This window comes from Piliocolobus tephrosceles, chromosome 16 (genome assembly GCF_002776525.5).
Source record: "Piliocolobus tephrosceles isolate RC106 chromosome 16, ASM277652v3, whole genome shotgun sequence".
Lineage (NCBI taxonomy): Eukaryota > Metazoa > Chordata > Mammalia > Primates > Cercopithecidae > Piliocolobus > Piliocolobus tephrosceles.
The window spans coordinates 34,894,818-34,922,656 of record NC_045449.1 but is presented as its reverse complement, the minus strand read 5'-3'; the positions used below and the strand labels follow the sequence as shown (position 1 = coordinate 34,922,656).

Genomic DNA, 27,839 nt, shown 5'->3' with positions numbered 1-27,839 from the left:
TATCAATAAGGAACTGATAAAAATGATTATATATTTAGCTGGGGGCATGGTGGTGCACACCTGTGGTCCCAGCTACTCTGGAGGCTGAGATGGAAGAATCACTGGAGCCCAGGAGTTTGAGGCTGCAGTGATCCAAGATCACGCCACTGCACTATGCCTTGGGCAACAGAGCCAGATCCTGTCTAAAAAAAAAAAAAAAAGGTATGCTGTTGAAAAGAAGGGTGGATGTGTGACATAACAAAAATATATTAGAATTGAAGACTGGGCGCAGTGGCTCACGTATCCCAGGACTTTGGGAAGCTGAGGCTGGCAGATCTCTTGAGCTCAGGAGTTGGAGACCAGCCTGGGCAACATGATGAAACCCAGTCTCTACAAAATATACAAAAATTAGCAGGGGTTGGTGGCATGCACCTGTGTCTCAGCTACTTGGGAGGCTGAGGCCGGAGGATTGCTTGAGCCCTAGAGTCTAGCTACAGTGAGCCATGATAGCGCCACTGCACTCTAGCGTGGGTGACAGAGTGAGACCCTGTCTCAAATAAAATAATGAAATGAAAAAAAATTAAGTACAGCAGCAGTACAAGGCACAGTATCAACCTACTTTTGTTGAAAAAAATTTTTTTAATTTGTATACATGTAGAAATGCCTGAAGAAATTATTTGCAGATTACCTCTAGAGAATTTACATGCCTGTTTTTTTTTTTGTTGTTGTTGTTTTTTTGGGTTTTTTTTGAGACGGAGTCTCACTTTGTCACCAAGCCAGCGTACAATGGTGCGATCTCAGCTTACTGCAACCTCCATCTCCCGGGTTCAAGTGACTCCCCTGCCTCAGCCTCCCGAGTAGCTGGGACTACAGGCGCATGCCACCACGCCCAGCTAATTTTTGTATTTTTAGTAGCGGCGGGGTTTCACCATGTTGGCCAGGATGGTCTCGATCTCTTGACCTTGTGATCCTCCCGCCTCGACCTCCCAAAGTACTGGGGTTACAGGCGTGAACCACCATGCCCGGCCATGCCTGTGATATTTAAATTCTTAAACATGTATTATTTATAACTTAAGACATAAAAACACTATAGTCACATAGGATAAAACAATTATAATCCAGACAAGAAACAAAAGATCCAAATTAAGGAGGTGTGAAGATAATGTGAAGGTTGTATACCATGACCATTTTAGAGAGAGAATTGTAGGTTTTATTGACTAAGAAGATAAAGGGATGCAAGTTAGTTATACAGGTTTTAATTTCAGACAACAGAATAGTGGCTATTAACAGTAAAATCAGTAAGTATTCTGGACATGTTTAATTTCAATATTCAGGTAGGGGATTTTATTGGAAATATGGATCTAGAGCTAGAGGAAGAAGTTGTATTAGGAGTCATCCACAAAGAGGCTTGAGAAACCAATGAAAATGTATTGAGAAGTGCATAGAGAACAATGTTAAGGGGGCTGTGGGGGAAAAATAACATTTGGAAGATAACTGAAGGAAATCATAGAGGAAAAATAGTACAATCTAATTTTTCTCCCTAACTGAAAGCAAAACCACTTTTAATACTATTATAATAAGAATTTATTATGAGCTCCCCATGATACTACCATTTTTTCAATCCCAATAATCATTATCACATCCCAGAGCCATCTCATGACAAGAACTTTCTAAATACTAATTGCCTGAACACTGAAGAAAATTAACATCTGATACTAAGGTGTAACATATTTCTCTGTAATTAAAAAAAAGGCGGCTGGGCATGGTAACTTACTCCTGTAATCCCAGCACTTTGCGAGGCCGAGGTGGGTGGATCACCATCAGGAGTTCAAGACCAGCCTGGCCAAGATGGTGAAAACCCATCTGTACTAAAAATACAAAAAATTAGCCAGGCGTGGTGGCGGGCACCTGTAATCCCAGCTACTCAGGAGGGTGGGGCAGAGAATTGCTTGAACCTGGGAGGCGGAAGTTGCAGTGAACTGAGAGCGTACCACTGCACTCCAGCCTGAGCGACAGAGTGAGACTCCATCTCAAAAAAAAAAAAGGAGGCTTTCTGTTCTTGAAATACTCAAACTAGACAGGACAATTTTAAGTGAAGCTGTTCTCACAACCCTGTTTTTCAGCTATTGTAAGTTTGTTAATGGACAAACATGCTCATAACTGAAATTTAAAAATTACGTAAAAGTATAATTCTATAACCTGCAGAACATTTGATATATTTTTCCAAGTCCTTTCAATGCTTAGTTTTTATTACATGTATGTAATATCACTTACTGAAGGCTTACTAAATACTGAACCCTGTATTAAAACACTTTACTGTCTTGTCCCTCCAAACATTCTGACACTCAGAAGTTAAGGGTCATAGCTAGAATTTAAAACCTGCTACTTACATCTCAGATATGACTCCAAAGCCCAATCTTCATTACAAAACTGCAATACCTGCTTTCCCTCTCCCCCACTTAGCATAGTTTCAGCATTTCCCATAACATTAACAGTAATAATTTATTGGCAACTTGACCTCTTATTGTATACATCAACATGATTTATTTTCCTATTCACCTAGTACCAGCCAAATGTGTATGTACATTGCTATCATAAACAACCCTGTGATTAACATCTTTGTATCAAGATCTGCCTCTACTTTGAACAGTTTCCTTATTGCCAATAGTTATTTTAAAATAAATAGTTATTTTAAAGGGAAATTGACACATATAACACACTCACAAAACTGGCAAGTAGCAGTAAGTGCTCTTCTAATTTCAGTTTCTTAACTTTCATGTAGAATGAACAATTACAGTAATAAAGGCTGAAGGAAAACAAAGGTATTATTGAAATACAACAGGGACAGTCTAAAACAGCATCAGAAAGCAAGTTCATGCTGCTCAACGTTAGCAGGCAAGGGAAATAGGGAAAAAAAATGTGCAAAAGTGGCTATCACAGAAAAGCCAGCTTATTACTTTAGGTTTTGTGGGAGACTACAGGTCACATAAAAGCAGTCTCAACAATAATGTGGCCACATGCGCAATCAACATTTACAAAATGAAATTATATATAATGTGTAATACAAATATTTTACCTATAATTTCCAAAGCTGCATATCGAATGACTGAAATGTACATAAACATTCTTTTATGATAGACCAGAACATCTACATTATCATGACTTAGAAAAAGAAAACAGATGCAAATAGTGTTGAGACTTTCTTGCCTGAAATTACAAGACTAAGTGTGTGTGTGCATGCGTGTATACATATATTTAAATCATTTTATTCTCCTTTGACCCTTTTGGCTGAACTTTATTCATATATTATCTGCCCTTATAGTCTCTCTCATGAAAGACATCATTATCCAGTCATTGAAGCCAAACCTCCTTCACCAGCCCCCAATCTCTAGACATCAAGGGTTAACAAAACGTCTTCCTAAATTTCTCTGGAATTAAGCTCTTCTCTGTTAGTTTCCTTTCCAGATCCATTTCTTCATAAATCTGGCATGTGAGATTTGAATTGCTCTGCCGCAGTTTTCTCTTCTTTAGTCAGTGGTGACAGCTAGAAAATAAATGATAAAATTTTTATTTCAAACACCTTCAAAGACTGTTAAATCAGTTTAGTTAACTTCTGCATTGTCGACCAATAAATGTTTCCCTAAGCTTATACTATGTATGTAATCACAGATTTAGAAGGGCAAGGGAAAAAACAGATACTTGGCTATTTATATACAAGGTCCTATGATGTTTGAGCTTCTAAAGAACTTGTAATTAAGTTGAAGAAACAAGACCAAGAAATCAAACAATTTAAGGATTATAGCAGAACCAAAGAAGTCATGTTTGGATGCCATATTCTAAAAGTACAGTCAACCCTCAGTATTTGTGGGAGATTGGTTCCAGGATAACAAAATCCACAGATGCTCAAGTCTCTTATATGAAATTGTGTAGTATTTGCATAGAAACTGTACACATCCTCCTGTATACTTTAAGTCATCTCTAGATTACTTATAATACCTAATTCAATGTAAATGCTATGTACATAGTTGTTACACTATATTGTGGAAGGAATAAATGATAAGGAAAAAAGTCTACAATTGTTCAGTATAGATGCAACCATCTAATTTTTTTCCAAAATTTTTTTTCTATTTTTGAAACAGGGTCACTCTGTTGCCCAGGCTGGAGTGCAGTGGTGCGATCACGGCTCCCTACAGCCGCAACCTCCTGGGCTCAAGCAATCCTCCCACCTCAGCCTCCTGAGTAGCTAATTTTTAACTTATTAGTACACAAATTTTTAGCTGGGCATGGTGGCACACACCTGTGGTCCCAGCTGCTCGGGAGGCTGTGGTCGGAGGATCACTTGAGCCTGAGAGGTCGAGACTGCAGTCAGCCATGATGGTGTCACTGCACTCTAGCCTGGGCAGCAGAGCAAGACCTCATCTTAAAAAAAGAAAAAACAGGCCGGATGCAGCATCTCATGCCTGTAATCCCAGCACTTTGGGAGGCTGAGGTGGGTGGATCACCTGAGGTCAGGAGTTTGAGACCGGCCTGACCAACATGGTGAAACCTCATCTCTACTAAAAATACAAAAAATTAGCTGGGCATGGTGGCAGGTGCCTGTAATCCTAGCTACTCGGGAGGTTGAGGCAGGAGAACTGCTTGAACCCGGGAGGCGGAGGTTGCAGTGAGCTGAGACTGCGCCATTGCACTCCAGCCTGGGCAACAAGAGTGAAACTCTGTCTCAAAAAAAAAAAAGATAAAAGAAAATGTATTATCATTCCACAATAACTTCAGAAAAAGGAAAGACTTCTGGGCTGATTTATTCAGCAACTGAACAATGTAAGGACTCAATTTTTTCCATCTGACAGCTCTAATATTCCTGGATGGTATTATCCTCAAGCTGACAGCAGATGGCTTTAACTGTTCTAGGTATCACAACTCTATACAGTGTCCAGAAGAAGAAGCCTTCTCTTCTCAGGGTTCTCTTAGCAGTCAGTAAAGTCTTCCTGGTTACCTACTTCCAGACTATCCTTACTCACATGTCATTTGGGTTACAAACCCATTCCTCAACCACTGTTAGTTAAAAAATAAAGTCCATTCCCTACGCCAATCAGATGCACCCCTGGAGCCGAGGATGAGGCCAGCTTCATCTCAGGCACTTGGCTATGAGGGACAACACACATCTCAAGAAAGTCAGTATAGTCATGTGTCACTTAATGACAGGAATATGTTCTGAGAAATATATGGTTAGGCAGTTTCATATGTGAACATCATAGTGTACTTACACACACAGAGATTGTATATATACACTCAGGCTATATGGTATAGCCTACTGCTCCTGGGCTACAAATCTGTACAGCATCTTAACTGTGCTGAATACTGTAGGCAGTGGTAACACATGGTATTTTTATATCTAAACATCTGAAGAGTACGTAAAAATATGCTATTATAATCTTCTGGGACCACTGCCATATATATTTGGCCCATTGTTGACCAAAACATAATTATGCACTGCATGTCTACACTCTGGTAGGCAGGAAAGGAGAACAGATGCTTAGAAACAAAAACAGCCAATAGCATCCACCAAAAGCAGGTAGCAGCAAAAGACGAAGGGAGGCTGAAGGGAAGTTGTAAGGGACTTTCACAGAGCACCAACAAACAGCCTGCCTGAAACAAAGGGTTATGTGGGGAATTAATAGGTACAACCTGAAGAATCAAGTAGTTACAATTCTGCCAACTATATAGGTCATCTCTAGAGAGACTGCCAAATCTGGAACACCCCAGACCTACAGAATCAGAATCTCTAGGGCAGCACTGTCCAATAAAACTTTCCATGATGCTGGAAATATTCTATATTGGCACTGTCCAATCAGTAGGTGAAGAACTTAATGCTTATTTTTCATTTAACTACCTTAAATATAAATTTCATTTCTTTTTTTTTCTTTTTTTTAAATTTGAAATGGAGTTTCACTCTTGTTGCCCAGGCTGGAGTGCAATCTCAGCTCACTGCAACCTCCACCTCCCAGGTTCAGGAGATTCTCCTGCCTCAGCCTCCTGAGAAACTGGGATTACTGGCACCCGCCACCACGCCTGGCTAATTTTTTGTATTTCTTTAGTAGAGATGGGGGTTTCACCATGTTGGCCAGGCTGGTCTGGAACTACTGACCTCAGGTGATCCACCTGCCTCAGCTTCCCAAAGTGCTGAGATTACAGGCATGAGCCACGGCACCCAGCCTAAATTTAAATTTATATAGCCACATTAGGTTATGCAAATAGGACAGCCCAGATCTAGAACAGCCACAGAACCTATATGATTCTGATATGCAGCTGGTTCCACTGATCAAACCAACATTTGCCCAACATGTTCACAAGGATAAAATAAAAAACAATCATACGTCTTACTACAACCCAGTTACAGGATTTCCTTCTTCTGCCTCAAAAAAAGGAAATGTTATTCTGACAAGACTTGGTTTTTCGTTTTGTTTTTGTTTTAGAGACAGGGTCTTGTTTGATCGCCCAGGCTAGAGTGCAGTGGTGTGGTCATAGCTCACTGCAACCTCTAACTCCTGGGCTCAAGCAATCATCCCACCTCAGCCTCCCAAGTAGCTGCAACTACAGATGCACACTGCCACACCCAGCTGTAAGACTGATGAATCCATGTTGCTCCTTGTGATCACTATAAAACCTTTCAGACCATCTGTTTAATAAATTCTCAAATAATTTTTCCAGGAATTAAAGTCAAGTTAACCAGTCTAAAGTTTGTAGAAATTTTACTTCTTTTTTTTTTTTTTTTTTTTTTTTGAGACGAAGTCTCGCTGTGTCGCCCAGGCTGGGGTGCAGTGGCCGGATCTCAGCTCACTGCAAGCTCCGCCTCCCGGGTTCACGCCATTCTCCTGCCTCAGCCTCCCAAGTAGCTGGGACTACAGGCGCCCGCCACCTCACCCGGCTAGTTTTTTGTATTTTTAGTAGAGACGGGGTTTCACCATGTTAGCCAGGATGGTCTCGATCTCCCGACCTCATGATCCGCCCGTCTCGGCCTCCCAAAGTGCTGGGATTACAGGCTTGAGCCACCGCGCCCAGCCGAAATTTTACTTCTTTATCACACATATTTTGGAAGATCATGGAATACTACATATTCTACTTTTAATGCCTTTTTAATTTTCTATTTATTATATATGTTTGGGGCGTTTGTTTGTTTTGCTATTTTTTGTTTGGGTGTAAGTTTAGTCCCTTTTCTCTTTTGATGAGACCACCTTTATAATTAAGCATATTTAAACCTCAGTTTAAATATGAGGGCACGGAGGCTCACATCTTTAATCCCAGCACTTTGAGAGGCCAAGACAGGTGGATCACTTGCGGTCAGGGGATTGAGACCAGCCTGGCCAACTTGGTGAAACCCCATCTCTACTAAAAATACAAAAAAATCAGCTGGGCATGGTGGCACGTGCCTGTAGTCCCAGCCACTTGGGAGGCTGAGGCAGGAGAATTGCTCGAATCCGGGAGGCCGAAGTAGCTGTGAGCCAAGATCATGACACTGTACTCCAGCCTGGGCAACAGAGGGAGACTCCATCTCAAAAAACAAACAAACAAACAAACAAACAATAAATAAATAAATAAACCTCAGTGTTTTTTTCTCTTTTTTTCGTCAGTCTTAATATCCCCTAAGAAAGATTACAAAATTAGTATGTATTACCTTTCTCCTACCTCCTTTTCTGTTCTGTATTTATTATTTAGTATTATCAGTTCAAGTGTTCTTTTTGAATATTATAAATTCAAATATATTTTCTACCCTTCCAAATGAAAAACCACTCATTGATAAAGATTATAGCAAGATAATACCTGAAAAGATATACATTTTGTTATCTATAAACAAAGCACTATTGGTTCCAAGGAAACTTTATCCTTTTCTTGTCCTTCTTGTTCCCCAAATAATTTTTTTTTTCTTTTTTGAGACGGAGTCTCGCTCTGTCGCCCAGGCTGGAGTGCAGTGGCCCGATCTCAGCTCACTGCAAGCTCTGCCTCCCAGGTTTACGCCATTCTCCTGCCTCAGCCTCCCGAGTAGCTGGGACTACAGGCACCCGCCACCTCGCCCGGCTAGCTTTTTGTATTTTTTTAGTAGAGACAGGGTTTCACCATGTTAGCCAGGATGGTCTCGATCTCCTGACCTCGTGATCTGCCCGTCTCGGCCTCCAAAAGTGCTGGGATTACAGGCTTGAGCCACCACGCCCAGCCTCCCCAAATAATTTTAAAGCCCCTTTAAAATAACTTTTTGCTTATTTTAGAAAATTTCAGAGGCCTTAGCTCAATCTGCCTTTGGCTTTTTCTTTCTTTTTTTTTTTTTTTTTTTTTTGGAGAAAGAGTCCCACTCTGTTGCCAGGCTGGAGTGCAGTGGCACGATTTCGGCTCACTGTAACCTCCACCCCCCAGGTTCAAGCGATTCCCCTGCCTCAGCCTCCAGAGTAGCTGGGACTACAGGCATGCAACACCACGCCTGGGTAATTTTTAGTTATTTTAGTAGAGACAGGGTTTCACCATATCAGCCAGGATGGTCTCGGATCTCCTGGCCTCATGATCCTCCCGCCTTGGCCCCTCAAAGTGCTGGGATTATAGATGTGAGCCACCACACCCAGCCCCGTTGGCTTTCCTAACTAATTTTGCAGGTTTCTCCCTATGACCTTTTAATATTTGAAATTTATTTACAAATTGTACCTTGCAAGTCCTTTAAACTCTGGGCTCATATAACTGTTTTTGGTTATCAGCTCTACAGATGTCATTCCCATTCACATTTGGATCATAAAAATTTTATCAATATTATGGTTTATTAAGCCTCCCTTTTAAACATCTCTCAGAAGATTAAGTATCATATCTGCATTCCCTCTGAACTTTCTAATACTATCTCATTTTTATTTTAGTTTATTTAAAAAAATTTTTTTGGACCGTCTCACCCTGTCACCCAGGCTGGAATTCAGTGGTGCAATCATAGCTCCCTACTGCCTCAAACTCCTGGGGTCAAAGGATCCTTCTGCCCCAAATAGATGGAACTACCAGCATGCACTCCCATGCCCAGTAAATTTAAAATATTTTTTCTTTTTCTTTTTTTTTGGTAGAGATAGGGTCTCACTATGTTGCCCAGGCTAGTCTCAAACTCCTGGCCTCAACTGATCCTCCTGCCTTGACCTCCCAAAGTGCCGAGATTATAGGCATGAGCCACTGTGCCCAGCATACTATCTCATTTTTAAAGTAGTAGGTACAAGACTTACTATAGCCAACATTTCCCAATTTGGTCATCATTGATTCTAAAATATGACCACCTCTTTCAAGTTTTATAACTTTTAAATCATTTCTTCTTCTTTGCCATAACGTGATCCAAAGTAAAAGCTCCCTTAGTTTTCGGCCTTTGACATAAGTATTGTTCATTTCAGGTATTTCTTCAACTGAAAACCTTTACAGATAGTCAGATGATTGAAATCCTCCATCACTGGCTGGATATGGTGGCTCACGCCTGTAATCCCAGCACTTTGGGAGGCCGAGACGTGCGGATCACGAGGTCAAGATATCAAGACCATCCTGGCCAACACGGTGAAACCCTGTGTCTACTAAAACTGCAAAAAATTAGCCAGGCATTGTGGCAGGCACCTGTAATTCCAGCTATTCTGGAGGCTGAGGCAGGAGAATCACTTGAACCCGGGAGGCAGAGGTTGCAGTGAGCCGAGATCGTGCCATTGCACTCCAGCCTGGGAAACAAGAGTAAAACTTCATCTCAAAAAAAAAAAGAAATCCTCTATCACTATACAACTACTTTTATGTACCAATTTGTAGTCTCAAAAATATACCATCGATTTATTATATCCAGTGGGGGAAATTTGTAAATATTCAAAATATCATTTTCTCTTTGCCCTCTCACCCATGTTTATTCTGTGCTTCAAAAAATTTATGGTTCTATACAGATATGTTGTCATGTACATCTGGAACTATACTTAATCAGCTATTTGTTTCCTAAGAACAAGGTTATGTGCTCTATTGTCAGGCACATATAATGAAGAATGTGTGATCTAATGATTTATAAAAGCTTATATACATACTTTTTTTGCATTTAATTTACTAGGATGTGGCACAACCCTTACTGTTTTAAATTCTATCTCCCCATTACCTCCATTCCCTGTTTAATTTGCCCTTTCTTCTTCTGCCATTCATCTCCTTGTGATTATAACAGATACATCTTAGGTATCATTTTATCATTCTAAGCAGATGTTATTCTATTTTTTCCCCTCCATTTGCAATATAAAGTATTCTTGATCAAACTGACCTGGGTAATTAACCTTTCTGATTTACTCTAGCTATAAGCCCATAATTCAAAGTATCTTAAGCCAAAATTTAGTGCAAAGTCGGCAAATAAATATCACATATGCCTTCCTCCTTCCCATGCTCGTGGCAGACAGTGCTATTATTCTGCCATGCCCAGACACAGCTCCTTAATACAGCACTCTAACCAACCATTTTCTAGACATCTCATTCTCACTAGTACTTGCAGGAACCAGCTAAGCTGCTAGATTTAATAAGTATTACCAAGTTTTCTGCCATGGTTACATAATTCAAGACGGCACACTTCTTTATTAACCATGTCAAGTCCATATGCTTATTTTTGAATAAACAGAAATAAGAGCTATTATATTCAGGGTATCAGGAAAATCTTTCAATAGTTCAAACTGACTGCTGAGTTTCAAAGTTTAAGTTACAGCAAGTATATTTTTCAAGGCAACACTCAGAGCTAAAGTTATACAAATCTAACCTGTCAATTGAAAGAAAGCATTACCTCCAGGTCTGTTTGCTTCTGTAGTTTTTGTATCATATTCATAGTTTTATTCACAGTAGCACATATGCGGCTCTTAGTCTCTTTCTGCTCAACAGCAACTGGTTTAAAGCGGGCATACAAAGTTTGATATCGAGACTTTATTGCTGACAATTCCTTTAAGAGTGTAACTGGATTTTTCTACATCAGGAAAAAAGTTAACATGTATTAAATTATGAAAGATTAAGCTTTTTAAGAATTAAAATACTGTATACATACAACACATTCTACCATCCATTTAATTGAACACTGTTGAGTATTTAATTATGCAGCCACATGACATCAGATGGGTGGTGGGGAAGACAGAAAAGTATAAGACCTAGATCCTATTCTCAAGAAATTTATAACCTAGGTACAGAAATAACCCACCAAAAAAACTGGCAATATTAAACAGCAAATAAGGGTCACCTTAGATATATAACATTTGATGCATAGTTCACAATAATAAATTATATATTTCTAAAATACAATTCTAAATGCTATTCGGAAGGCAATAAAAGGCACTATTTATACTTGTTCTTAAAGAATAAGACAACATGAAACTACTCATAAAAACTTTTTTTTTTTTTTTTTTGAGACGGAGTCTCACTCTGTTGCCCAGGCTGAAGTGCAGTGGCGCAATCTCAGCTCACTGCAAGCTCGGTCTCCTGGGTTCACATCATTCTCCTGCCTCAGCCTCTGGAGTAGCTGGAACTACAGGTGCCTGCCACCATGCCCGGCTAATTTTTTTATGTTTTTAGTAGAGATGGGGTTTCACCGTGTTAGCCAGGATGGTCTTCATTTCCTGACCTCGTGATCTGCACGCCTTGGCCTCCTAAAGTGCTGGGATTACAGGCGTGAGCCACCGCGCCCGGCCAAAATTCGTAAACATACTATCATGGAGATAAAGTATGTATAAATTTCAATTTATTTATATATATACAAAATATAAAATTCATGCCAACCCAACCGTATTTATAAACTATATTGGTTTTCCAGATTTATTTTGTAATATAAATTACCACTATTCCATAAAAGACATTTCAATTGGGCCCCTTCTGCCACTTGGTAATTCTTTTCTTTCTTTTAATTTTTTTTTTTTAATAGAAACAAGAATCTCACTCTGTCGCCCAGGCTGGTCTTAAACTCCTGGCCTTAAGCGATCCTTCTGCATCAGTCTCCCAAAGTGCTAGAATTACAGGTGTGAGCCACTGCACCCTGTCAGATTTCTTTTTTTATGGTTAGGTAAGATTCATGTATTTTCAGGCCCACCAAGTGACAGCACAATTAATAAAAAGATCTATACCATAACTGTAAATTTTCTCAGGATAGAAAAAATATTCTGAAACTTCCAGGTGATAAGTAAGGGACCGGGGTAGGCTGAGAAGGAAAGCACAGACAAAGGATCAGGAATGAGAATGGCATCTATTTTTCAACAGCAACAATAGAAGCTAGAACGCCACGAAGTAATGATGTTAAAATTAAGAGAAAATCTCCAATCTAGAATTCTATATTCAACAAAACCATTCATCAAATAAAGGGTTAAAGGGTGCAATAAAGACTTTTTCAAACATTCAGCATCTCAAAAAGTCACCTCCTGCCTGGAAACTTGCGATCAGCAGCCTCCTCCCCAGTGCCTCCTCCTGGATCAAGCTAGAGACTGCTGGCACCCCAGGAATGTCCCTGCCCATCCTGCCAACTCTCTGTTCATTCTTGGATTTAACTTATTACTTTTTCTGCCTCTGTTTCCACCCCAGCTACCTCTCTTGTCCTGAGGGTTAGGCTGGAGTGACAGTATCTGTCCCCCAACCAACCCAAGAAAGAGGATGCCAGAAGGAAAATGCCAACCATTGGAGGTGCCCAACAGCAGAATGGGCTACTCTGAGGGGTAGTAAGAGCCCCATTTCTGGAGGTATGCAAATCTTGACTGGACAGCCAGCTCTGAGATTTTATCAGGGCACTTCTATACCTGTGGGACATTGGACTGGATGAGCTCTGAGCCAGCTTCCACTCCTACCTGAATAGAGAACTCACTGTACCCACCCACAACACAGGATAAACACATGTCCTCACTGAAAAAAAAAAAAAAAAAAAAAGTTAACTTTCTGTATAATCTTCCTTGTGAAGCATCTAAAGGATATACTTCCAGATCAAAGAAATAAACCACCAAAGAGTGAAACGTATGATCCAACACAGGAGTAAAACAAAGGGAAATACCAAAATAATGGTAAAGAAATCCCAGAAATGCCAGGCACGGTGGCTCATGACTATAATCTCAACACTTTGGGAGGTCAAGATGGGTCGATCACATGAGGTTAGGAGTTCGAGACCAGCCTGGCCAACGTAGTGAAACCCAGTCTCTACTAAAAATACAAAAATTAGCTGGGCATTGTGGTGGGCGCCTGCAGTCCTTGCTGCTCAGTAGGCTGAGGCAGGAGAATCACTTGAGCCTGGGAAGCAGAGGTTGCAGTGAGCCGAGATGGTGCCATTGCACTCCAGCCTGGGTGACAACAGCGAAACTCCCTCTAAAACGGTGGCTTAAGCCTGTAATCCCAGCACTTTGGGAGGCCGAGACGGGCGGATCACGAGGTCAGGAGATCGAGACCATCCTGGCTAACACGGTGAAACCACGTCTCTACTAAAAAATACAAAAAACGAGGTGAGGTGGCGGGCGCCTGTAGTCCCAGCTACTGGGGAGGCTGAGGCAGAAGAATGGCGTGAACCCGGGAGGCGGAGGTTGCAGTAAGCTGAGATCCGGCCACTGCACTCCAGCCTGAACCCGGGAGGCAGAGCTTGCAGTGAGCTGAGATCTGGCCACTGCACTCCAGCCTGGGCGACAGAGCGAGACTCCGTCTCAAACAAAGAAATAAACAAAAAAGAACAAACAAACAACAACAAAAAAAGAGGCTGGGAACGGTGGCTCACGCCTGTAATCCTAGCCTAGCACTTTGGGAGGCTGAGGCGGGCAGATTGCCTGAGCTCAGGAGTTCGAGACCAGCCTGGGCAACATGGTGAAACGCCGTCTCTACTAAAATACCAAAACAAATAATAATAATAATAATTAGCCGGGCGTGTGGGCGTGCGCCTGTAGTCCCAGCTACTCGGGAGGCTGAGGTGGGAGAATTTGCCTGAACCCGGGAGGCAGAAGTCGCAGTGATCCAAGATCATGCCACTGCACTCCAGCCTGACCACAGAGTACGAAAACATCTCAAAAAACAAAAACAAACCAGAAAGACAGCCATGCAAGAAGCCTATAGAGCAGGAGGTCAGATGGGAGCAGGATAGAGACACCAGAAAGGACAGGATGTTTCCATGGGAGAAAATGAAACTTAAGGAAGATGTAGTGTGTCTGACAATATTGAGAAGAGTTTTACAGTCATTAGAAATGTCTGAGGCTGAATTAGTGATAAGTATATAGAAAAACTAAGCAGGCTGGGCCATGGTGGCTCATGCTTGTAATTCTAGCACTTTGGGAGGCCAAGGTGGGAGGATCGCTTGAGGTCAGGAGTTCAATATCAGCCTGGGCAACATAGCATGAAACCTCATCTCTACAAAAAATAATTTAAAGGCCGGGTGCAGTGACTCACGCCTGCAAGTCCCAGCACTTTGGGAGACCAAGGGGGGCAGATCACTTGAGGTCAGGAGTTCTAGAACAGAATGGCCAACATGGCGAAACCTCATCTCTACTAATAATACAAAAATGAGCCGTGTGTGGTGGCACATGCCTGTAGTCCCAGCTACTCAGGAGGCTGAGGTGGGAGGATCACTTGAGCCTGGGAGGCAGAGGTTGCAGTGAACCAAGATCATGCCACTGCACTCCAGCCTGGGCAACAGAGCAAGACTCCATCTCAAAAAGTAATAATAATTATTATTATATATAATTATATATAAATTATATATTTATTATAAATTTATTATACATTTATATAATTTATAAATATAACATATTTATAAATTATGTATTATATATTATATACAATAATTATTATTATCATTTTTTAAATTAGCTGGGTGTGGTGGCACATGCCTATGGTGCTAGTTACTCGGGTGGCTAAGCAGGGAAGATCACTTGGGCCTGGGAGGTAGATACTGCCGTAAGCCATGGTCACAAAGTAGCTGGGACTAAAGGTGTGTGCCACCACACCCAGCTAATTTTTGTATTTTTAGTAGAGATGAGGTTTTGCCATGTTGGCCAGGCTGGTCTAGAACTCCTCACCTCAGGTGATCTGCCTACCTCAGCCTCCCAAAGTGCTGGGATTACAGGCGTGAACCACTGCACCCAAGCTTTAAATTATTTTTTTGTGAAGATGGGGTTTCCCTATGTTGCCCAGGCTGGTCTCAAATTCCTGCTCTCCAGCCCGGGCGACAGAGCAAAACCTTGTCTTAAAAAAAAAAAAAAAAAAAACTAAGCAAATGGAAGGAAAAAAAGAAAACAATTGTTAGCTCTAGAAAAACAAGTTGTGAAGAAAGGAAAGCAGACATAGTATTCAACAGAGTTTATATAAAAGCAATAGTTATAGAAATTGTGAAGACAGGAATAAATATGAGTAGTAAAGTATTTAAACTTTATCTTCCATAGTAGGAAATTATTCTTTTTTTTAAGAGTTAGAATCAGCTGGGTGTGATGGCTCATGCCTCTAACCTGAGCACTTTGGGAGGCCGAGGCGGGTGGATCATGAGGTCAAGAGTTCGAAACCAGCCTGGCCAACATGGTGAAACCCTGTCTCTCCTAAAAATACAAAAATTAGCTGGGCAGGGTGGCACATGCCTGTAATCCTAGCTACTCAGGAGGCTGAGGCAGGAGAATCGCTTGAACCTGGGAGGCAGAGGTTGCAGTGAGCCAAGATCATGTTCACTGCATTCCAGCCTGGGCGACAGAGCAAGACTCTGTCTTGGAAAAAAATAAAGAGTTAGAATCTCACTCTGTCACCTAGGCTGGAGTGCAGTGGTGCAATCATAGCTCACTTGAACTGCTGGGCTCAAGTGATCCTCCCACCTCAGCCTCCCAAGTAGCTGGGACTACAGGTGTGAGCTACTACACCAGGGCTATAGTAGGAAATTATTATTAGTGATAACAGCTAACATATAGCACTTACTCTGGACTAAACAGTTATATATGTTAACTAATTTTATTCTCTTTCAACCTCTGAGGTAGGTAGTAATATTCCCATTTTACAGATGAGGAAATTAAAGTACAGAAAGGTTGACTGACTTGGCTAAAATCACAATGCTAATAAGAGGCAGAGCCAGAATGTGAAGTTTAACAGTTCGTATCCAGGAAATTAGTCGATGTTTCAGATCAGGAAAAATAAAAATGCAGTACAAGCAAACTATTTAGAAATATAAAGGAAATACCATAAGACACTGAGATGAAGTGGTATCCTCGAAGGTGGGAATGTGAAGCATTATTCTTTGTAATTATAAGCTTTATATTTCTGTAACTCTTCAAATATATTCAAGAATTAATTTGACAAAAATAAAAGTTTAGGCCAGGGGCGGTGACTCACACCTATAATCCCAACACTTTGGGAGGCTGAGACAGGAGGATCACATGAGCCCAGGCGAGACCAGCCTAGTAAACATGGCAAAACCCCATCCCTACTAAAATGCAAAAAATTAGAACCAGGTGTGGTGGCACACACCTGTATTCCCACCTACTCAGGAGACTGAGGTGGGAGGATCACCTAAGCCCAGGAGGTTGAGGCTGCAGTCAGCCATGATCATGCCACTGCACTCCAGTCTGGGCAACAGAGTGAGACTTTATCTGGGGGGGAAAAAAAAAGAGTTTAACACTGGGAGGGAAATTGGTAGGAGGGAAGAAATCATCTTCCTCATGAGGCGATAATGAATTACGTAACTTAATTATAAATGATCTTTAGGTAACTGGAATGTAGCTCAGTAGTAAAATACGCAGAGATCTGTACATATTAATATAACTCAGGAGAATGATGAGTTCCCCAAATACAGATTCATACAGGAAAAAATAAAAGTGGCAAGAACTAATCCTTGAGGATCTCACAAAACTAGGAAAGCATATGCTTGGTAAATCAAGCATAAGAAATAAATGGCCACAGAGCTAAAAGAGGACAGGGTAGTTAGGCAGCTACCCATAATACATGTTTTTATGACATTAGCTCAATCAATAAGACTGACATGGCAGTGAGTAATTTAGGACAACATGATTTGCATTTATGGCCTGTTTATGACAGGTTAGGACTGTGGTTAGGACTTAGCAACATACCACAAAGGAAAAAACTGTTGTGCACATAGCCTGTTTTATTTGAATAACTGGCTCTTGGGAACCACTACATCCTTTTTTTTTTTTTTTTTTTTTTTTTGAGACGGAGTTTTGCTCTTGTTGCCCAGGCTGGAGTGCAATGGCAGGATCTCAGCTCACTGCAACGTTTGCTTCCCAGGTTCAAGCAATTCTCTTGTCTCAGCCTCCCGAGTAGCTGGGATTACAGGCATATGTGCCACCACAGCTGGCTAATTTTGTATTTTTTTTTTTTTTTTTTTTTTAGTAAAGATGGGGTTTCTCCATGTTGGTCAGGCTGGTCTTGAACTCCTGACCTCAGGTCATCCACCTACCTTGGCCTCCCAAAGTGCTGGGATTACAGATATGAGCCACCGCGCCTGGCCAGGAACCTCTATATTCTTTTATTAGTGTTTGTAAACTGTGCTGCACTTTAGTTAATTTTGTGCCTATAATACTTCAATTCAATTTAGGGTTTTACTTGCCATAAGTGGATGATAAAAGGTTACAAGAATGGTTGGGCAAGGTGGCTCACACTTGTAATCTCAACACTTTTTTTTTTTAGCTGGGTGTGGTGGTATGAGCCTATAGTTCCAGGCACTTGGCAGACTGAGGTGGGAGGATTGCTTGAACCCAGGAAGTCAAGGCTGAAGTGAGCTGAGATTTTGTCACTGCACTCCAGCCTGGTGACAGAGTGAGACCCTGTCTTAAAAACACACACATACACACACACATACAGAGTATTTAAACTGATAAGAACAGATACTACACTTGATCTTAGCCAAAAGGCTGAGAAGCAATGTCACACCAATCTTTAAAACAAAAGAAAGGAAGGAAGGGGAGGCAGGGGGAGGAAAGGAAAGGAACAAAGGAATGGAAGGGAAGGAGGAAAGAAAGGAAGAAAAGGAAGGAAGGGGCCAGGTGTGGTGGCTCATGACTGTAATCCCAGCATTTTAGGAGGCTGAGGCGGGTGGATCACTTGAGGTCAGGAATTCAAGACCAGCCTGACTAACATGGTGAAACCCCATCTCTACTAAAAAATACAAAAATTAGCCGAGCATGGTGACCTGTGCCTGTAATCCCAGCTACTCGGGAGGCTGAGGAGGGAGAATCCCTTGAACCTGGGAGGCCGAGACTACAATGACCCAAGATTGGGTCCAGCCTGGGCAACAGAAGGAATGGAAAGGAAGGGAAGGGAGGGAGAAGAAGAATGGGAGGAAGGAAAAGAGGGAGGGAGGGAAGGAAGGAAGCAAGGAGGGAAAGAGGGAAGGAGGGAAGGAAGGAAGGAAAGGAGGAAGGGAGGAAGGGAGGAAAAGAGAGTAAGGAGAAGGGAAGGAAGAGAGAAAAAGAGAGGGAGGGAGGGAGGAAGAGAGAGAAAGAGAGGGAGGGGGAGAGAGAAAGAAAAAAGAAAAGAAGGAAGAAAAAAGAGAAAGAGAAAAGAATAGGGAGCTAGAATAGTACAAACTACACTCCCATAGAATTCTAGCATTCCATGAAATAAACAGTAAAAACTGAACATTCATGAAATTTTCCCAATTTTGTATAAAATGTTAGTATAACTTGTACTTCTACCCAATCCAAAAAACTTTTTTAGTTTTATGGAATTTTTCTTAACTGTAAAACACAATATTTCTCGTCTGCTGGCAAATGCTATCAAAGACAAATATTGGTTGGGCATGGTGGCTCATGTCTGTAATCCCCACACTTTGAGAGGCTGAGGTAGGTGGATCACTTGAGGTCAGGAGTTCAAGACCAGCCTGGCCAACATGGTGAAACCCCATCTCTACTAAAGATACAAAAAAAAAAAAAAAAATTAGCCAAGCATTGTGGCGCACACCTGTAATCCCAGCTACTTGGGAGACTGAGGCAAGAGAATCGCTTGAACCCAGGAAGTGGAGGTTGTGGTGAGCTGAGATTGTACCACTGCACTCCAGCCTGGGTGACAGAGTGATCCGTCTCAAAAAAAAAAAAAAAAAAAAAGATAATAAGCCTGATACCTGGGCTTTGGGGGAAAAAAAGATACACATTATTAAATTAGTGATTTTAGTGTTAACGTTAACAGATGATGCTTGGAGATTACTTGCTTTCACCCCCATGGACATGTATGTATACGATTTTATGACATAAAGCAGAGTTAATGTTTCTAATCAACCTAAACTTAGAATAATTAAATACATAGCTTTATGTGGAAATCACTATTCATAAAACACAACTAAAAAATCTAATAGTGTATCATTACCTTCCTCAGAGAATATGCTGACTGCCAGGACTTCTCCCCTCAAACTTACTGAAGAACAACTGCCCTAGAGGTACCTATATTCTCTCTTGGAATTTCAGGGGCTGTCACAGTGGCTTGTACCTCTGAACTCAATGATTATTTTTTAAAGGTTAGGGGGAAAAAGTAGCCACAAATTTCATGGACTATTGGTACTATTTCTCCAGTATGCTATAACCAAGCTTCCAACACAATGACAAGATTTTAAGATTCTATAAACTTAATAATATAATTCTTATGATCTATTACTATTAGGAATGCTATCAGAAAACTCTAAAGTACTCAGTTAAGGCTTTTTTTTTTTTTTTTTTAAGCTTATTTATTTCGGAGATTACCTCGCTTGCTGAATCAGGATGATTAGTCTTGATTTCATATTCCAACCTGTACTGAATGTAATCCAGATCAGACTCAGCTTTCTGGAACTAAAGATCACCACAAATCATTATTGTATAAACCAAAAGACTAATAGTAAACATGATACTTTATTTTTTCTCTTTACATTTGTTAGTATTTCAATAAGTGATACATACTCATTTGAAAATGTGGAAATAAAAAAGTATATAAAATATCCATTATCCATAATAACTATGCTCTATTAAAAATTTAAGAGGACGCCATGAAGGCTTCTGGCACACTACGAGAGTACAAGGTGGTGGGTCGCTGCCTGCCCACCCCCAAATGCCACACACCACCCCTCTACCGCATGCGAATCTTTGCGCCTAATCATGTCGTCGCCAAGTCCCGCTTCTGGTACTTCGTATCTCAGTTAAAGAAGATGAAGAAGTCTTCAGGGGAGATTGTCTACTGTGGGCAGGTGTTTGAGAAGTCCCCACTGCGGGTAAAGAACTTTGGAATCTGGCTGCGCTATGACTCCCGGAGCGGCACCCACAACATGTACCGGGAATACCGGGACCTGACCACTGCGGGCGCTGTCACCCAGTGCTACCGAGACATGGGTGCCCGGCACCGTGCCCGGGCCCACTCCATTCAGATCATGAAGGTGGAGGAGATCGCAGCCAGCAAGTGCCGTCGGCCGGCTGTCAAGCAGTTCCACGACTCCAAGATCAAGTTCCCGCTGCCCCACCGGGTCCTGCGCCGTCAGCACAAGCCACGCTTCACCACCAAGAGGCCCAACACCTTCTTTTAGGTGCAGGCCCTTCGCCTGGGTGTGCCCCAAATAAACTCAGGAAGGACAAAAAAAATAAAAAAAAATAAAAATTTAAAAAGTAGTTAACGTTTTAAAGTCATTTCTCTATGCCTCTGTCTTACATTTTGAGCCAAAATCAAGATACTGAGTAGTCATTGTCAGATATTAATACAAAAAACTAATAATGACTTAAAGAATTTCCTAGGGTCACTGATACTCTCATCAGTTAGGCAGTGTTTTTCTACCTCTGGCAGAAAATACAGTTTCAAGTTAAAACACAGAACAAATTTATTTTAGGAATACTCATATTGTTACCTTTATTTGCAATCCCATTGATCAAAGAGCTACAGCTATGTGCCACGGAAATTAAGAGGGCTTAAAAAGTCACAAATTTCACAAGAAAAGCTACATACGATATAGGAGTAACAGTCTGAATAACCCCAATTTACTGAACCTGGATGCCAGCATGGGAACTTGATCTATAGTAAACCTCCAAGGAAGAAAAAAGGGGAGAACTACCACCCTGAGGCCATTATGGATATAGGATGCCTGAATTAAAGTGAAAAGTTACATTTAAAAATATCAGTATCTGCCGGGCACAGTGGTTCATTCCTGTAATCCCAGCACTGTGGGAGGCCAAGGCGAGTGGATCACCTGAGGTCAGGAGTTTGAGACCAGCCTGGCTGACATAGCAAAACCTCGACTCTACTAAAATTACAAAAATTAGCTGTGCGTGGTGGCAGGAGCCTGTAATCCCAGTTACTCAGGAGACTGAGGCAGGAGAATCACTTGAACCCTGGAGGTGGAGGCTGCAGTGAGCCAAGATTGCGACACTGCACTCCAGCCTGGGCGACAAGCGTGAAACTCGGTCTCCATTAAAAAAAAATAATATTAAGTATTTGGGGCCAGGCACGGTGGCTCATCCCTGTAATCCCAGCACTTTGGGCGGCTGAGGCGGGCAGGTCACTTGAGCCCAGGAGTTCAAGGCTAGCCTGGCCAACATGGCAAAAACCCATCTCTACTAAAAATACTAAAATTAGCTGGGCATAGTGGCATGTGCCTGTCGTCCCAGCTATTTGGGTAGAGCTATGTGCCTGTGGTCCCAGCTATATTCTAGAGGCACTAGAATCGGTTGAACTGAGCAGGCGGAAGTTGCAGTGAGCCAAGATCAGCCACTGCACTCCTGCCTGGGTGACAGAGCAAGACTCTCATACATAAGTAAATAAATAGACATCAATATTTGGAATACCATGCCGTTATTGAAAATGATGGTATACAAAAAAATACTTAAGGGGGGGCTTTCACATTTTACCCTATTTCTGTAGGATTTGTAATGAAAATGATGGTATACAACAAAATACTTACAGGGGGGGCTTTCACATTTTTTTCTATTTCTGTAGTATTTGTAATGAGCAGCTATTTAACCTTTTAAAAGGCCATCAGTTTTTTAAATGATTATAGACAGATTTGACATGACACTATATTTATGACTTGTTAAATACAAAAACAGCCTTAAGTATGTTATGGCCTCTTTTTGTAAAAGAGGTGTATACATATAGAAAGTTGAGACAGATATGTGACAGTGTTAAAAAGAAGTTTATTTTTCTTTTTTATGAGACAGGGTTTGCTCTGTAGCCCAGGCTGAAGTGCTGTGGCACCATTATAGCTCACTGCAGTCTCAAACTCCTGGGCTCATGGGATCCTAGCCCTTCCGAGTGCACCTGGGACTACAGGCACATGCCATGGCACCCAGCTAATTTTTGATTTTTTGTAGAGACAGGATCTCATTACGTTGCCCATGCTGGGCTCAAGCAGTCCTCCTGCCTCAGCCTCCCAAAGTGCTGGGATTACAGGTGTGAGCCACCATGTCCAGCCTAAAATTAGTTTATTTCTGCAAGTGGTATAATCAATGAATTATTCTTAACTTCTTGAAATTCAGCATCTTTTACAGGACCTTAAAGCATATATTGCCTTGAGTTTATCAGGGATATAACCATGGTCCTTAGAGTTTACTACAGAAAGGAAAACATGATTACCATAGGCATGGTCTCCTATTTCTAGCCCAAAACATAGGAGGCTGTTTGCTGGGAAGTTCATAAAGTTATTATGAACTTTATTACTGAACTAAAGATTGATTCTCGAAATCGTGAAGCCTTAGTGGAAGGGGAAAAACTGTTAAAAGCAGTTCTCAGGTCTAACAAGAAATGATGTACAGTTATTTTTAGTATATGAAAGGTTCTATTAGGGGCCGAGTGCGGTGGCTCATGCCTGTAATCCCAACACTTCGGGAGGCCGAGGCGGGCAGATCACAAGGTCAGGAGATCGAGACCATCCTGGCTAACATGGTGAAACCCTGTCTCTACTAAAAATACAAAATAATTAGCTGGGCATGGTGGCAGGCGCCTGTAGTCCCCAGCTACTCGGGAGGCTGAGGCAGGAGAATGGCATGAACCCGGGAGACGGAGCTTGCAGTGGGCCGAGATCGCACCACTGCACTCCAGCCTCGGTGACAGAGCAAGACTCTGTCTCCAAAAAAAAAAAAAAAAAAAAAGGTTCTATTAAGACCTTACTTTCAAATGTAGAGTAAGACAAAATGGCTGTCAGAAATTCAAATGCTTCTAAGGTCAGAAACTGTCATCACTGAACAGAATTTCAGAAATAAACTAGTTTCCATCACTAATAATTTCTCTTATCATTGACCTAAATTGGAATGGAAAACTCTGCAATGACCAAAATTCTATCTTTATAGTCAAAACTTGGGGGGGGAGGGTACAGATAAAAGAAAGAGAAAGTTTTTGTTTTTAAACATATTTTCCAGGTCAATATCTGATTTCTATCCCTAACATCAGGGAGTTGTTCTAAGCCAGAAAAATTAATGTTCGGTACATAATTACAAAGTGTGTTTAAAATGATTTCCAAAAAGTGGAAGCTTTTCATTTATCCTATATATTTGTCAGATGAGATGCCATGATTAAATTAATCAATAATTACACCTCCTTAAAAATACTAATGTTTGTGTTTGTGTGTGTATTAAGAAATTCCTATTAGCATAATTTCTCATACTAAGACATACTTAGGGATTATCTTTTCCTATAAATAAGAAAAGTACACTAACCCATCAAACATGTGGACGGAGAGAATGAGGAGACACAAGTTAACAAAGACTGTGAGCACTCAAGACCTGATTTTCTTGTTTGTCTTAATTACTAAACAGACCACAATTCCATAGCTTTTTTCAATGAGTTATATAACATTCTTAAGCACAACTTTAAATACGAGTCTTTAAAGCTTGTTTTAGTCATTTAGTTTACCATAAATTATGGAATTTGTGGCTCCAGAGATTCCTAAGACAATCTGTATTCTAGGAACCCTTAACATGTTTATGAAACAAATTATTAAGCTTACATATTTTTTAACTTGATATTTTAGTTGTGCTTGAAGTTTAGCATAGTCTCATGTAGTTCCTTGAACAGTAACTTTCCTTTATTTATTTATTTCTTTTTTTGAGAAGAGTTTTGCTCTGTCGCCCAGGCCGGAGTGCAGTGGCACAGTCTTGGCTCACTACAACCTCTGCGTCGAGGGTTCAAGCAATTTTCCTCCCTCAGCCTCCTGAGAGCTGGGACCACAGGCCTAAATTGTCCTAAATTTGGCAAGTGAGACCTCTAAGGTCTGAAAGATCTTTACAATAATCTAACATATATGTCACAAAACATGATGAGTTTAGGGGGACACAAAACTCCAAAATGTAGACTATATTCATATATATAAAATTATATATATATTTTTTTCATTTATTTATTTTTTTGAGACAAGGTCTTGCTCTGTCACACAGGCTGGAATACAGTGGCAACATCTCGGCTCACTACAGCCCCAACCTCCCAGGCTCAAGAGATCTTCCCACCTCAGCCTCCCAAGTAGCTGGGACTATAGGCACATGCCACTATGCCCAGCTGATTTTTGTATTTTTAGTAGAGACAGGGATTTACCATATTGGCCAGGCTGGTCTCGAACTCCTGACCTCAGGCGAGCGGCCTGCCTCAGCCTTCCAAAGTTCTGGGATTACAGGTATGAGTCACCGGCCCGGCATCTTTTTAAGAGAGGTTTCTGCTCTGGTTTCCTATAATGCCTAGGAGCCCAAAATGTGTTAATCATCAAACGGTACCAAAAAGAGGTGGTTTCTACTTTTAAATAACTTCCATTTTAGGAAGATACCAAAGAGTACCCTTCTAATCAATGGTACGATGAAATCAACTAAACTATCTTTTTTTTTCTTTTTTTTGAGAGAGTCTCTGTCTTCTGTCATCCAGGCTATAGTATAGTGGTGCGATCACTGCAACCTCCACCTCCCAGGTTCAGGCAATTCTCCTGCCTCAGCCTCTGAGTAGCTGGGATTACAGGCACCTGCCACCATACCCAGCTAATTTTTACTCATTTTAGTAAAATGGGGTTTCACCATGTTGCCCAGGCTGGTCTCAAACTCTTGACCTCGAGTGATCTGCCATCCTTGGCCTCCCAAAGTGCTGGGATTACAGGCGTGGGCCATTGCCCCCAGCCTAAACTGTCAAGATTTTTTGCAAGACAATTATTAAACATAGCCATCATTACAAATTAAATTATATAAATTAGCCAGGCAAGGTGGCTGAAAAAATATTTTCCATGGTGCCCGGCCTGAAAAAATTTTTTTTTAATTACATTTTTTAAAAATATAAAATAATTTTTAAAACATTTTTAAAAATTTTATGTTGTGTATTTATTAAATTTTATGTTTAAAAAAAAATATATATAAATGTGTGTGTGTGTGTATATATATATATATATTTTTTGAGATGGAGTCTCACTGTTCCCCAGGCTGGAGTGCAGTGGTGCGATCTCAGCTCACTGCAAGCTCTGCCTCCCAGGTTCACACCATTCTCCTGCCTCAGCCTCCCGAATAGCTGGGACTACAGGCACCAGCCACCACGCCGGCTAATTTTTTGTATTTTTAGTAGAGATGGGGTTTCACCGTGTTAGCCAGGATGGTCTCAATCTCCTGACCTTTTGATCCGCCTTGGCTTCCCAAAGTGCGGGCAATACAGGCGTGAGCCACCACGTTCAGCCTAAAAAAATACATTTTTAAAAAATATAAAATAATTTTTAAAATATTTTTTTAAAAAGACAAGAAAAACAGCTTGTGCTAGGTTTGACGTGTACCTGTAGTCCCAGTTACTGAAAAAGCTGAAGCGGGAGGATTGCTTGAGCCCAGGAGTTCAAGGCTGCAGTGTGTTATAATCTCTTCTGTGAATAAGTCACTGTACAACAGCCTGGGCAATATAGTGAGACCCCATCTCCAAAATGAAGGGAGGAAAGAAGAAAAGAAAAACTGCTTGTGGGTAGAATGTTATCCTCTGTGGAAAATTGTATAGAATATCTTGTAATCATACACAGGGACAGTACTGACTTATTATTACTATTTTTTAGACCGAGTTTCACTCTTGTCTCCCAGGCTGGAGTGCAATGGCGCGATCTCGGGGCTCACTGCAACCTCCACCTCCTAGGTTCAAGTGATTCTCCTGCCTCAGCCTCCCAGGTAGCTGGGATTACAGGCGCCTGCTACCATGCCCAGCTCATTTTTTGTATTTTTAGTAGAGATGAGGTTTCGCCATGTTGGGCAGGCTGGTCTCAAATTCCTCACCTCAGGTGATCCACCGGCCTCGGCCTCCCAAAGTGCTAGGATTACAGGTGTGAACCACTGCACCTGGCCAGTACTGGCTTATTAGTGAAGTCAGTGGGCTAGGGAGTAAGCAGGGGGCAAAAAAGATGCCAAAGAAATGTTGAGAGATAGAAAAATAATCTTTTTTTTTTTTTAGACAGAGTCTCTCTCTGTTGCCAGGCTGGAGTGCAGTGGCACAATCTTGGCTGACTGCAACCTCTGCTTCCCATGTTCAAGCGATTCTCCTGCCTCACCCTCCCGAGTAGCTGGGACTACAGGCATGCGACATACCCAGCTAAGTTTTGTATTTTTAGTAGAGACAGGGTTTCACCATGTTGGCCAGGCTGGTCTTGATCTTCTAACCTTGTGATCCGCCCACCTCAGCCTCCAAACATGCTGGGATTACAGGTGTGAGCCACCATGCCTGGCCGAAAAATAATCTTAAATGTCTCTGCTCTGAACTCTTCATTTTATAAATGAGGAAATAGCAAAATAACTTGCCTCTAGTTCTATTTCCATTACTGTTTTCTTAATGTAGTTAGACAAAGTTATATATGATATTTAAGCCATTAAGAGTCACACATGTGGAAAAAATGTAAATTCTTTTTTATTTTTCTTTTTGAGACAGGGTCTTGCTTTGTTGCCCAGGCGAGTGCAGTGGGACGATCACAGCTCACTGCAGGCTCAACCTCCTAGACTCAAGAGATTCTCCTGCCTTAGTCTCCTGAGTAGCTGGGACTACAGATATCCACTACCAAACCCAGCTAATTTTTGTATTTTTTTGTAGAGATAAGATCTCGCTATGTTACCCAGGCTGGACTTGAACTCCTGAGCTCAAACGATCCTCCCGCCTTAGCCTCTCAAAGTGCTGGAACTACAGATATAAGCCACCACGCCCATCCAAAAATGTACATTCTTCATCTAAAATTAAAGGTGTTTTATGTTTTAAATTAGTATCACTAAAGTTATAATGCTAGTCAACTAAAAATTCCCTCTGAACACAATATGGTAGTATGGTACAGAAAAATAAAAGAATTGGGGTACATGGTAGAAAGTCTAGTCCTAGTATCACTAACCAGCTATGTGGCCCTAGGTTAAGTCTCTCATTTCTTTGGGTCTCTCCTATCAAATGAGTTGGAATCTAAGATCCTTTTCAATACTAAAACTCCGTTATTTCTTTATACTACAAATAAACCCATTTGTCAAAAAGAAAAATGTTACCTTCTTCTAATAAATTAAAAATTTACATTTAAGCCTCAGATTTTAATGTTTATAGTGAAATCTAGTTCCTTGTTTTCTTCCTAAACAAAGATGACTTTTGCTTGTTTCAGCTACAGTTTCTGCAGCCTGCCCATTGTTCTTCCCAAACACCAAAACCCTATAAGCAATATTGCACTACTCAGAACTATTTACACAGCAGAGACAATATTGATAGGGTTCTAGGATCTGGTGATAAACAGAATTTTTTTTAGTTAGATGGCAGAAATTTACTAAGCAATTATGATAATCTAAAACTCATGAGTGTCTGATTAATAGTGCAAATTGATACTGATAAACATCATTCACAGACCTTTCAGATATAAATCAGCCTCCTGGAAGCCTTGTAAATCAGTGAGGTTATTGTTTAACTTTTTAGGGACACTGGAATATTTAAAATAAAACTAGTGATTTTTGTAAAGCCAAAGACAT

At 41.0% G+C, this 27,839-nt stretch overlaps 2 protein-coding genes and 1 pseudogene across 4 annotated transcripts in view; 1 reads left to right on the top strand and 2 right to left on the bottom strand.

The window, feature by feature from the left end:
* Positions 1 to 1,166: 1,166 nt before the first annotated feature.
* SKA2 (spindle and kinetochore associated complex subunit 2) overlaps positions 1,167 to 27,839 on the bottom strand; it is a 44,042-nt gene continuing 17,369 nt past the window's right edge. Inside the window, exons 2-5 of one of the 3 annotated variants that reach the window (XM_023204635.1) lie at positions 19,650 to 19,736; positions 12,804 to 12,858; positions 10,772 to 10,948; positions 1,167 to 3,523 (exon numbers count right to left, since the gene is read on the bottom strand). In XM_023204635.1, the coding sequence (XP_023060403.1) occupies positions 3,455 to 3,523; positions 10,772 to 10,948; positions 12,804 to 12,858; positions 19,650 to 19,687 (339 nt within the window). In that variant the 5' untranslated portion in view covers positions 19,688 to 19,736 and the 3' untranslated portion in view covers positions 1,167 to 3,454. The remainder of the gene's footprint in view (positions 3,524 to 10,771; positions 10,949 to 12,803; positions 12,859 to 19,649; positions 19,737 to 27,839) is intronic. The other 2 variants (XM_023204634.2, XM_023204636.1) reach the window with 2 other exon arrangements.
* LOC111537711 lies at positions 17,677 to 17,840 on the bottom strand (annotated as a pseudogene).
* LOC111537642 (60S ribosomal protein L18a) lies at positions 19,905 to 20,526 on the top strand. Its single transcript, XM_023204633.3, has one exon. The coding sequence runs from the start codon at positions 19,931 to 19,933 to the stop codon at positions 20,459 to 20,461; it is 531 nt and encodes a 176-aa protein (XP_023060401.1). The 5' UTR covers positions 19,905 to 19,930; the 3' UTR covers positions 20,462 to 20,526.

Coding starts and splice junctions, on each gene's coding strand:
- LOC111537642 (XM_023204633.3), top strand. CDS start 19,931: ATGAAGGCTTCTGGCACACTACGAGAGTACAAGGTGGTGGGTCGCTGC.